The following is a 13,241-nucleotide window of genomic DNA, read 5'->3' as shown; positions in this document are numbered from 1 at the left end:
AAATAAAGATATTTATCCTCCTTATGCCACTGTCTTGTGCGCACAACATTTTGTCACGAAAAGGGTTTACAAATCTGTTTAAATCTGTGTTTTCGTCAATATACATGGGTGGATGTAAAGGAAAGTCCATGCTCCACCCCTGTAACGCCTACGCAATACAAAGTAGTGCACGCCAGTGCTACGAGCTGCATTATGTTACCTTAAATTTACTAAACCACGCAAAGTGGCTTTGTGTGGCTACATAGATACAAAAAATACATTTTGCATTGGGGCGCACCACTAAAGTAACCAAACCCCAATGCAGACTCATAGTAAATCTAGGCCCAAATGTCTGTGTACTAAGAATGAACTCATGAGAAATCGACTAGATTGAGTGATCGACAAATAAAACACAATTTAGAAACTGACAGACGTAGACAGAAGCTCCTTCTTCCACCCGAGTCTTTGTTACATTTGAAAATTGACTGAATCAAACTGCTGCGCAAGGCCACCTCAGAAACAATCATGCTTTTGAGACAAACGAGTTCTGCATTTTGCAATATCTTAGAAAAAGTGAGGCCACACAAACCATTGACTCATTTATAGGTTGGATGGGTAGGTTGAGGTGGGCGCAATAGTACCTCACCACAACTAGATAATACTTGAGCAATTGTGACAGCTGTGTGGCATCCTGCAACAAAAGGCAAATTGATAGGCAGTGGAACAACGTGCAATCATTATTGATCAATGCACACTATTAATTGAAAAAGTGTAGATAATCATTTTGTGCAAACATACGTTTATTTGTTTATTTATAAAGACCATGTTTGTTTATCTGTAAACACCCTATTCGTAGGCTCCAAGACACTTAGTACCAAAGCCGAACACAAACTCACACCAGACCTGCCACCAAGAGCCCAGTATCAAATACTGATGTACAAACCTAAAACTCTGACTTTGGTTGGCCTGGATATGGAAGTTTTAACACGATTTTGCATTTGTAAGTGCAATTAACATTTTCTTTAGAGCGCCGGCACTTCAATAGGATGTCATTGACTAATTTGAAATATTGGCTCCATTTTAGAGAAGTCGTGAAACCGGGAGTATATTGAGCAGCAAACACCCCTCACTCCTGTAATAAATAAGAATATCCCTTTTTTATAATGATATTTTACTGAGTCAGATATGAACAATGCAAATATGGCACAAAAATTATAAAAAAAAAGACAAGGGGAAAAACCACTGTTGCTAACGCATGGTTACACACGAGTATGTTAGCCTGCTATACTGGGATGGGACATCGTAGTATATACAAAAAATAACAGAAAGAGAACATAAACAAAAAAAGACCCAAATATGCTATGCAGAAGAAAACCACCTCAAACCAGAGCATAATGACTATAAAATCATGTAAGTTAGTTTACACATTAGTCTATTGATCCTAGTTGAAACCCACCCAAATGTTATCCAAGCTCTTAAGTGAATGGATGCGCCTGGCTTTAGCCAACACCAGTTCAGACTCGTATATTTGCAGAATAACAGCCAACTACTCAGTGACCCTCGGCAGGGATGAAAGAACCCATGATCTGGCGATACAAAGCCTAGCAGAAACAATAATTATGGGCAGCTGCCATCCATGCCCAAGATAAAATTCCATTCTATATCCCAACATAATTTCCTAAGGGGTGAATTGCACTTCAAATCCAAGATATTATGTTATTAATTGAGTCAACCCTTACCAAAATTCCTGAAGAGAGGGCGATGCAACAAACATATAGAGAATATCAGCAGATGAGCATCTACACTTAGGACAGCTAGTCTTATCAGCACTGAGATCCCCACCCAATTTTATCAATTTCTCTGGTGTGTAATATAACATAAATAGTCTTAAAATGCTGCAGTTTTAGATTTCTGGAGTGCACAAAGCCATCCACACTTTCCAAGGCACTGTACATTTCTGATGTTAGAATCTCACAAGAGAGCAACTTGCTCCACTTACCCGAAAGAAGTGGGCTATCATCAATCCTATGCTCACCAAGCCCTTGATGGAATGTGCTAATTAAGAAATTCCTAGATGCCTTATGCACGCATGATAATATGTCAGAGCCTTCCAGGTTGATTGGAAACGTGCACTCCGATAGAAAATAGTCCCTTAGATGTAGATATTTACAACAAAAAAACAGCATAGGAAAACTGAAGCCCAGCAAAAGAGTTAAATCCATTCAAATAATACAGCTGCCCAACAGTCTCCACCCCTAGTCTTAGCCAAACCTTACAAGTTGGGTCATTAAATACCTGCAGGAATGCGGGATTGTCCCATAGTGGCATGTTGCCATGCATTAACCCTGATTAATATAATTATTATGCATTTAAAGTAACTGGGATCCCCTGGTCTATAGAAAAAATGCCTGCATTCAGACCCTAATGCCAGTCCATAACCGAAGACCGATGAGTCTGGTTCTGCTTGTGCTAGTAAATTATGCAATCGGCCGGCAAATGCTGCCAAACAATATAACTTAAAATTGGCTAAATGCAGCTCTTCCTTGCCTGCACTAAAAAAAATGTCAACGCATAGCACGCCTAGCCTGTCTGTAACCTCATATGAAACTGCCTATAGCACCTTCCAGGCATTTGAAAAACGAGTTGGGGACCAGAGTGGGATTGCCCGAAAACAATACAAAAACGTAGGCAAAACATTAATTTTTATGACGTTGCAGTGACCAATGATACTAATCGGGAGCATGTTACAAAACCGTAATTTTGAAATGACTGAAAAAAGCAGGGGCACATAATTCAATTTAAAAATGTTGTCACCCTGTGCACTTAATTTAATACCCAAATACGTAGCTGATGAATTAACCCCCATAATTGATGCAACAGGTTTTAAGTTCAACAACAGTTGAATTTTATCTATGTTTAACTTATAACCTGAGAATGTTCCACATCTGTTAGCCTCCTCAATTATATGATCCAATGCAACTGATGGGTTAGATGAAAATATAGCAACATCATCTGCATACACAGCGATTTTAAGTTCAGAGCCACCAGAAATCAATGGCTGTAATCGGTCATTCATCTGCAGAGACTGCAGATACGGCTCCAACTAGAGAGCGAATAAAGGAGGAGACAACAAGAACACCTGCCGGGCACCCCGATTAATCTTAAATGGTAACAAAGACATCCCAACACGAGCAAGCTTGGTGCAAGGGGTCCTATATAATGACTGCATCCATTTACAAAACCGGTCACCAACCCCACAGGTTACCTATAAATAGTCACAGGCAACACGATCAAAAGCCTTCTAGGCATCCAACAAAATCATATCTAATCTTTTATCAGTTCTTTCCGCCACATCAAAAGCAGCAATTGCCATATTGATGTGGCTTTTGGTATTCCTGCCAGAAATGAAGTTATGTTTCTGCTGAGATACTAGGTCTGGTAATAGAGGGGCGAGTCAGGTAGCTAAGGTCTTTGTAAAAACCTTTGCAACATGGGTCGAAAAGAGCCCCTGTCATCAGGTGACTTGCCCTTCTGCAAAAACACTTTGATATTGGTCATATTCCAAGTTTCAGGCACTTCTCCGCCCTTATCAATATATTGGATTATGCTTAGAGGCGGGGGAACTAGAATATCCTTAAATGCTTTATAAGATTCAAGTAGAATAGATCCTCTCCTGCCACATTACACGATGGCAATGCCACTAGAGCAGCCTCAATTTCCCCAACAAAAAGATCTTTCTGAAGTGCTGATGCCTGAGATTTCCCTAGACATGCAATCTGCAACCCTGAATATATGCCTTCGGATCGGACAAAAAAAACGTTTGGGGTTGACTGTCTAGTTCCTGATAGAAAGAGGAAAATCATTCTACCATAGCCTGGGGATGGGAATAAATTATTTCTTCGCTTCCTTTAATACACTGGATTATACACCTTGACTTTATGTCAGAGATTTGATGAGCAGAACTTGACCAACCCATTCCCCATATTCATATTGAAGATCCTTATTCTTCAGATACCTGGCAGCCACCTTCTCTCTCAGGGTTCACCCCAATTAATTAATTGGAAGTAAAGGACCCGCTCATCGCAACCACTGGTACTTATCGTCAGAGCACGTAACGTTTCCAACTGTAGAATTGCCTGCCCAAGCAATCTGGTACCAGTTTGCATACCCTTATTTTTGCTGAAGATGACCTGCACTGTTATGCACCTGATATATGCCTTCATTGTGTCCCACACCACCAGCAGTGAGGCTGTACCTATGTTAGCACTAAAGCATTCAGTGCGGAAGCTGGACATATGCTTTCAATAATCTAGGTTCGAGAGAAGGTGGCGGGGAAACCTAAACTGATGGCTTTCCACCCCCTAACCGCAGTAAGATTCAATGACAATAATATGGGGCTATGATTAGACATGATCTTGGAACAGACTTCAATTTCTGCATTTTGAGGCAAACACCCTTTAGCAAGGACAATATCTATTCTGGAATAGTGCTTGTGTGGGGATGAATAGAAAGCATAGCCTGGCTTAGTGGGATATAACGTTCTCCAAATATCTGCCAACCCATGAAGGCGGGCAACTTCCTGGATAGATGCCCTTGTTCTGACTATGCAGGAAGAGACCGAGTGATTAGTAGAATCAATACTATAATACATCACACAATGAAAATGCCCCATTAGAAGTATCTCCACGGGTCAGTCCACCAATTCCAGACAAAACATATCAGCATCTCAAGCTCATCTGCACTTGGCCCATACACAGCACAAACACGAAATGTCTGCCCATATATTACAAGCTGGGTCAGGTGATCACACACCTACCCCTCGGGACAGAGGCAGTTTTCAATACCTTAATCTCTGTTTTCTTGACTAACATTATAGCTACCCCGTATGGAAACAGATTGAGATGTACTTGTGATGATATTATAAGCAACATACTTAAGTAGGAAACTTTATAAGCAAGATGAGTCTCTGTTAGAGAGAGTAGATGTGGACTGTCCATTTTTATCTCTTCCAATACTAGCTGTCATTTACTGGATGAACTGAGGCCAGATGCATTCCAGCGCATACATTTTAATCTAATCATTGCAATAAACCACCCCCAAAAGAGCCATTCAGTACCTCAAACACAAGTCCATGTGTAATATTAGTATTATCAATTCAAAAAGCAGAAATTGCCCATTCTGGCTTATTTCACCCCTTAACTCAGCCACCCCACATATTGCAAGATTCTTTGTTGTGTGCCTGCATAGAGCGAACCCCCCTGCCCACACCCACCCACACCCTGCTGCTGAACCCCCCATATCTGTAGAAGGGAATCATCCCCACCACAAGGCTGTCAAAGGATGAGACAGCCCTGCAAGACTACCTACGTGTGCCCCTGCAAACACTTCCCTACTATGCAAACTTCCACAAACAGAGAAAAAGTGCATGTCACCTGGGTGTCACAAACAAAAAAGCAATGACAGACGCGCTTTGGCCTCCTTGCCTTTGCCAATGTCCAAATTGACAAAGACAAAGCGGCCAAAACATGTCTGTCATTGCATTTTAGTTTGTGGCAAAATAAAACTTTGGAAACACATACACATCCCCGAGTGCACAACACATTGCTGTTTTATTGGAAATTGTATGTGAGTCTGCCCTCCAAGTTCTGGTCCCCGCTACGCAGTGTGCGGCAGCATTGGTTAGAATCCGAGGAACCATAGATTTATATGTATTATGTATAAATATACACCCATTCATACATATATATGAGTTTACTCTGTCCAAAGCGATGTTGAAACTAAGGAAAGATCTAGAGAATCTCTCCTTACGCCCAAGCCCGCTGAAGCTGAGATCGGTGACCAATCTCCCAGGTTGATCACCACTTTCAGTCAGCAACAACGTCAGATTAAGTCCATCATAAATAAACACTGGTCCATCCTTAAAACTGACCGTGTACTGTGCTCAAGAGTTTCAGACAAACCAATTATCACTTTCAGAAGAGCCTTCAGCATGCACAGCAGGGAAACACCCGTTACATCGAATGTATCGCATCGCGCTGCCATCGCAACGCGACTATTACATCGCGGCCGGCATCACAACGCATGTTATCCGGACGCATGCTACTACATCGGAATAACATACACATCGGTAGCGATTACATCGCTGGATGCCAAGGTGTGCTTACAACAGAAACAGCGGCGAAAGCGAATTCATTTGCACAGCCTCGCATATGAAAATAGGTGAATTTAAACAAAAGAAACATTTACAGCGCCAGATGTAAAATGTTTTTTTAGGTGAATTTAATCAAAAGAATCATTTACAGGGCAGATGTCAAATCGGACGTATTCTTCTACTACATCAGCCTCGCATATGGAAATAGGTGAATTTAAACAAAAGAAACATTTACAGCGCCAGATTTAAATGTTTTTGTTTGGTGAATTTAAACGACGATTTCATTACAAAACGTGTACATTAGAAACAGGTGCCAATATTTAATAAACAGTAGCTATGTGAGTTCGCTGCGACTTCATGATTTCAGGTACATATTTAAGAAACAGGTGCCAATATTTCATAAGCGATGATTTCAGTACGGTGTCAATATTTAATAAGCGAGGATTTTTTGTACAAAACGTGTCATTAAGAAACAGATGTCAATATTTCATAAACAGCGGCTATGTTTTTTTAGGTGCATTTGTATTTCATAAACAGCGTCTATTTTTTTTTAGGTGCATTTGCTGATTATTCTTTTATATATTTATATTTACCGACTCCATGACATCAGGGAGAGGATGTGGTCTGGCGGCTAGCTCTGCCGACTTTGGTGCGATCAACGAAGGTTCGAGCCTCCTATCAAGGCGCCACACTTTCAAGTGCAGCGCTACATGTCCTTTTTATTTATTTACAGTGATATATTTTGTGTAATTACAGGCTACATATCTTATAATGTCGCAGATGTAAATATTTAATAAACGGTGGCTATCACTAGTGGGTGGGTGGATGCATGAATGAATGATGGGTGGATGCATGAATGAATGATGGGTGGATGCATGAATGAATGATGGGTGGATGCATGATGGATGGGTGGATGTATGGATGGGTGGATGTATGGATGGATGATGGGTGGTGGATGGATGGGTGGGTGGATGGATGGGTGGATGTATGGATGGGTGGATGTATGATGGGTGATGGATGATGGGTGGTGGATGGATGGGTGGGTGGATGGAGGAATGGGTGGGTGGGTGGATGGATGGGTGGCTGGATGGATGGGTGGCTGGATGATGGATGGTGGATGGATGGTGGATGGATGGGTGGATGGATGGATGGGTGGGTGGATGAATGGATGGGTGGATGGATGGGTAGATGGATGGGTAGATGGATGGGTGGTTGGTTGGATGGGACTGCGCACGCACATTAATTACAGCTGATAGCAACCAATAAAAGAAACAATTTCACTGATAGATTACATTTTCCAGGAACCTGGGAATAGGGTGGTCGCTTTAAAACGTGCAGTTGCAGGAATCTACACCGCCAATGAGATGTCTGCAGTATCTATTTCTGTTTATCAAATTAATCCCTATTTCTTTTTTCTACTTAACGCATCTGTAGTCCAGTGGTTTTTTTCAACTGTTTACTGCAGTATGAAAACCATTCTTTGCTCACCTTGTAAAAGCAGACTGGGACGTCATAAGCATCAACAATTAGTCAACCAACAATTTCTAGCAATATCTGTTAAACTGTCTTTCAAGCAAGATGTGATTAGGAAACAGTCTCTACGTCATTCATGGAATTCAGAATTGTGAAATAGTTATGAAAATCCATATTGAAGAGAGATAGTGTAGAAAAGTGATTAAAGGAATGGTTTAAAAGAGTCGTTTGCATAAAAAAAGAGCATTGCTGCATGTTTTTTTAAATATTTTATTTCGTGATTAAAGAAATGGTTTAAAAGAGTCGTTTGCATAAAATAAAGAGAATAGCTGCATGTTTTTTTTTTAATTTTATTTCGTAGCACGTGCAATCATTACAGTTGTTTTGTGAACCAGGTGTCCTTTTGAAAACGGCAAATTTAGGGATGTTTTTCATGGGAAGAGCCATTTGTTCATGAAGATAAATGATTTTGGGAACATATCCTCACATCCACCCACTTTCCAGTATGGCGGATTTTGAACGTTGCTCGCACATCACACTTCGTCAGCATCTAGTTTAACGGCCGTGAGAAACACATCAGCTTGAACCGCGAGAGAATGCTGCAATGTCCAAGTTAGGAAAGCTGTAAATCACGCATGTTAGGAGTACCTGACTAGTCGAGATTTACGGCGCAATTAAGCTTGTGAAATGCAAATTATGCACAGGACTAGTATTATTTATGGCTGGGTAGAGGTAGGGGTAGAGGCGGGTTCACGCGGCAAGTACAAATATGCGTTGTTTTGCATTGCGACGTGATGTTCTGCGGGGTGATGTTCGGGCCAATGAAAAGCAACGCAATCGCGTTGCAAAAGGCTGCGATGTGTTTGTTCACGATGTAATGGTCGGGGCGAGGTCATGGACGCGATGTTACAGCACGCGATCTGTGTGCCCGCGATGTAACGTCATACATCCTGCACAGCAAGCTGGTTAAACCTAGTCCAGAGCTTTTATAAATGCAGTTCTTGCCGTGCGTGCACGTTTTGGCAAAACACCACGCACTATGTCAATCCCTTTTCAGGCACCAAAATTGCAATCAAGGGTAATTACAGCTGCAGCACGGAGTTTGCTGTGTATGTCCTGATGTGCACCTGCGGCTTGTGTTATGTGGGAAGCACGAGGTCGCAGGTGCACGTGAGGATTTTGCAGCATCTCTGGCCGGTTGTAAACCATGATACAGCCTACCCCATGGTACGGCATTTTAATTCAACACACGACAGGGACCTGTCGTGCTTGAGTTATTATGTAATAGATGCAGTGCCCGTACAAAGAAGGGGAGGAGACAGGGACAGAATGTTAAGAAAGTTGGAAACACAATATATCATCGCGTTGGATAGTAAACAGCCTTATGGGCTAAACGCGACTGAGGATCTCCACAACTTTCTTTAAACATCACCTTTATATTGTCATATATCACCTATCAAGTTACACTTAGGTACATATGAAGGGTGTATTATGAAATGAACACACCGGACTAAGTACTGTACATGTGAAATGGATTTTTTTCTCTCTTTTTGTAAATTTTGTATATAGATCGTAAACCATACATTTTGCATTAGCTTTTATTTTTCACAGCGGGCCTTTTTTCCATTTTTTTTTCGTTGTTCTCTCACTTATTAGTAAGCACATGTACAGAAAAGCACATATATTTTGATTTTGAGTATATGAACTGTAAATAGGTCTTAATATTTAGGATGTATATAATTCTAGGTTTTGACATGAGCTTGTGGGCAACAGGGTGGTATGCCACCACATACATATTAAATTGTCACATGATTTGATCCGTTTTTTCATTTTTCTAAATTGTTATTCTAGATGAATCAGTACTAGTCACTTTACATACCTCCGGGTATATGCATTCATGCAGTAAGGATAAAGCACTAGTCACTTTAGTAGTTCCATGGCATTTGCATTCATGCAGTAATGATATTGTCAAGGACATCAACGAGAAATATGCAATTTTTTAAATAGGAATAATTTTCTGATGTATTATTTTATTCATCATAAATGTATAAACGGACTGTAATTTTGAAAACAGGACTGACTTGTTTCAGAACTTGAATTAGTTTCAGGCAAAAAGCATCTTTCAAACTGAACATAAACGTGAATAATCGTCTGTTTTTGTATTCCATTTTGTAATTTGTACCTTTCTATGCCTATGGTCTTATGGTCATGTGATGCACGTTAGGAGGTGTGGCCCATAGGCGGGGTCAGGGAATCTAAGAATTTAAAAATAACAGGCTGTTTGAACAATTGGTGTGTGATCAAGAGTACATGGCACTCGAAACGCGTCGCCAGAAAGGTTACTAATAAACGCAACATCTTGCTTGAAGCGGTGGGGTCTGTCTCCTTCTTTCGCCACGCCGTGCGGTGTGGAGGTTTGAGGATTTCTTTTGGATATATATATATATATATATATATATATATATATATATTGTGTATATACGTCTATATATATATATATATTCTTTCGAAAACAATGTGACCTAAGTATTTATGTTGCTTTATCTATGTTTCACTCTCCTATATAGTATTCTATTTATTTTCCCTTTTCCTCCTTTAATATGCAATAATTAATAAATTGACAAACACACATCAAATTCTGTCAGCATTGTTTGCATAGCAGCGAAATAATATGAAAGGAATGCATTTAATTAGCATGCAGTTTAAAGAGTTTCTAATATTATTTGTGCTATGAAATATAATATCATCCTCATCACTTAAAATGAAACTTTAGAGACCAGATACACAACACCATATACTGATCTATGTGCAATTTAATAGGCAAACAGTTCAATTTCTAACTTTTACTTTGTATGGAAGCAACAGTTCATCAAATTTGAGTTCCGAACTTAATAATATATATCCGTTGTCATAGTTTTAGTGTGTGGGAACATTTTTCTAGAGACTTCGGGTCTCAAAAGGTGTAAGGAAGCGCTATACAAATATCAACACAATACCATACAGTGCATCCTTCCTTTCAACATTATAGTCTTTTTACAAGGCAGTTTAATAGAGCTATGTCAAAAACAAACTCACATTGTTCTCAAGTACATGCAAAGACACCTCAGTCTAACTGGTGTTTGCGATTGTTCTCGAGTCTCCTGCCCAATAATGAAATTTGACACATCTCCACGATGTTAAAAGGTTTGTGGGTGGACTGTGAAATGAGTTTCATGAACCGTTATGTGAGTTGCTACAATACATTCTGCAAACATAGAACATCTCCTCATTAGATTTTATGTTGGTCCTTTATTGAATGAGAGCCTTCACACCAATTACTAGTTCCCATCAATATGTTGTATGAAGCCAATTAGAGGTAACCAGAATCAGCATGTTGAGATATTTCGGCTAATAACCAACCCTTGAGCTTGTTTTATAATTTGTATGCAGTTCAGAAAAGTGTGCATTTATTAAAATCTGGCCATACATCTGAAAACCTCGGTGCACTGCACTCCGTCTTTCAGGAGTAAATACAGGCAAATGATGTATTGCTTTGACCCCTGACCCCAAGCACTCGGCTGGCATTTCATCGTACTGAGACTTGATGAATTGCATTGGAATTGCAATAGGCAAAGAAGCGTGTTTGCAGAAGAGACAAGGGAGCCTGTGCGACACCGCCCCTCGTGCAGAAGCGTGAACCACGAGTACATGCACAACAGACCTGCCGGTTTACTTTTGGGAACTGTATACGTGCATGCGTCGTTGCATTGAAATGAAAGCATTGCACACAGCATCCCCTGCTGTATTTACAGACGCCAATGCACTTTTCCATGACACGTACAGTGTGGTTTCTCATTTTACAGTGCCACTGTGTTAGTGACCCGACTCCATCCGAAGAATCTTCCCACATTTTCACCACAGTGGATTGTTCTCGTCAAACTTTTGAATAATACAACAGACACTGATATACGTTTTCAACTAAGGAAGAGAGAGTCCAGTGTCAGGAGGGACAATGATTTCCAGGCAGCGTCATGAAACGTAAAACACTAGTAAACAAACGCCATTAAAGACACCACATACCTGAAGAGTGTTGAGCAGGACTTGTAAACCACTACCTCCTTCTCCTGCCATGCCAGCCAAGCCCTGTTTCCCAGTCCTGGGTGGAAGAGGCAAGCCACAGGCACAATGTGGGTATAGAGGAGACTGCCAAGCGGCCTAGTGCTCCATGGGCCGCTTAAGACTCCCAGACCCCTCCCTCCTGCCGGCGCACATGCCACTGCAGAAGTCACGGAGTGCAACTCTAGCCCTCGGCTGGGAGATGAATGCCCGGCTCTCGCTGCGCGCTGACGAGATGCGTAGCCTCTGGTCAAGAATCTCCGGCGATCAGCAGGCTGCGGGGGCCCACACCACCCGGGGGAGGGAGACTGGGGGCAGGAGGAGAGCGGCTCGGGAGAGAGGAGCCGAGAGAATAGAGCGGGCTGGCTGCAGATGCCAAGTTTTGGGATTCAAGTTAGACAGTGGCTGCGAAGAAGCCCTGACAGGCGCTGCCAGCCTGTTTATCAGCTCAGCTGAGACTGCAGACAGTGAGCACTCTTTTCCATCACCCCCCCCCCCTCCTAAGTGCAGCCAGACACATAACACTGCATGATTAGTAACTGACAAATAGGAGAATGTGCATAAGAAGGGCATGGATCGAAATCAAAGGCAGCAGGCGGTGCACCTGTTCCACCTTCTTAATCTGACACTTTGCAACCGTTTGTTCTTACCCCAGCTCTGTCACGTGGCCCAATCCAGTGAACGTGCGCAGCTGCGCATTATTGACAAGCACAGCAAGGAACACCCCACGTCCAGGGAGCCATAGAGCGCAGTAGTGGGGGTTTATGTAGTAATAGGTAATGGGGCCGGATCGTGCGTGGACAATTTAGGAAATAATATACATGCGAAAGGGAAAGTTTCAAAAAGAAATTGACGTGCCCAGAGAATAAGCATTTTAGAGATTTCACTAGTGAAGACATCTATGGTGTACACAATGTGATGTGACTCTAGAAAATTTGATTACAGTGCAGGGAATTTTCTTAATCAATGAATTAACATTTATCCTAGTGGTTAAGCATGGCTACTTTATGGCATGTAAAAAAAATAACTTTAAAATGATTCATGAATAAAAGAATGAGAGGTAACTGGTGAAACCCTGAATGTGAATAACGAGCAGTGCTTAATTTGAGCCTGTGCTTTCCGGTGCCCAGCACCAGCACTTAATTGGTTTCCAGTGCTCGGCATAAAGGGTGTTATATGTATCTTCGCTGTGAGTGGCTCAATGCTAGGGCCAAATAATAGCGGTGACAAAGGGCAGACCTGTCGTGTTCCCTTCCTCAGGTGGAAAAGATCAGACCTCATTCCATTAACCAGATCACAGGCACTAGGTAGGGCATAGTTGACTTTAATCATAGACATGAATTGGTCACAAAAGCCAAACCACCTCAAAGTGTGTAAGAGTAAGGGCTAACCCACTGAACCCTGCACCTCTGGCACTTCCTGGTCTTGACAGTTAGGCCCCCCTTCTACAGAGCCTGAAGTACTTACCTGAGATGGCACAGGTGGTCCTCCCAGCTAAAATTGAAGACCCAATGTCATCTTACTAGGCAGCACGAAAGTTCTC

At 41.6% G+C, this 13,241-nt stretch overlaps 1 protein-coding gene across 2 annotated transcripts in view; it reads right to left on the bottom strand.

The window, feature by feature from the left end:
* AGBL1 (AGBL carboxypeptidase 1) overlaps nucleotides 1–11,980 on the bottom strand; it is a 4,192,795-nt gene extending 4,180,815 nt beyond the window's left edge. The window contains exon 1 of one of the 2 annotated variants that reach the window (XM_078683166.1): nucleotides 11,663–11,980. In XM_078683166.1, coding sequence (XP_078539292.1) covers nucleotides 11,663–11,713 — 51 coding nt within the window. In that variant the 5' untranslated portion in view covers nucleotides 11,714–11,980. The remainder of the gene's footprint in view (nucleotides 1–11,662) is intronic. The other variant, XM_078683165.1, reaches the window with a different exon arrangement.
* Nucleotides 11,981–13,241: the final 1,261 nt, after the last annotated feature.

Source organism: Lissotriton helveticus, chromosome 3_1, assembly GCF_964261635.1.
Source record: "Lissotriton helveticus chromosome 3_1, aLisHel1.1, whole genome shotgun sequence".
Classification (NCBI taxonomy): Eukaryota; Metazoa; Chordata; class Amphibia; order Caudata; family Salamandridae; genus Lissotriton; species Lissotriton helveticus.
The sequence above is the reverse complement of the archived record's forward strand: the minus strand, read 5'-3'. Positions and strand labels throughout refer to the sequence as shown.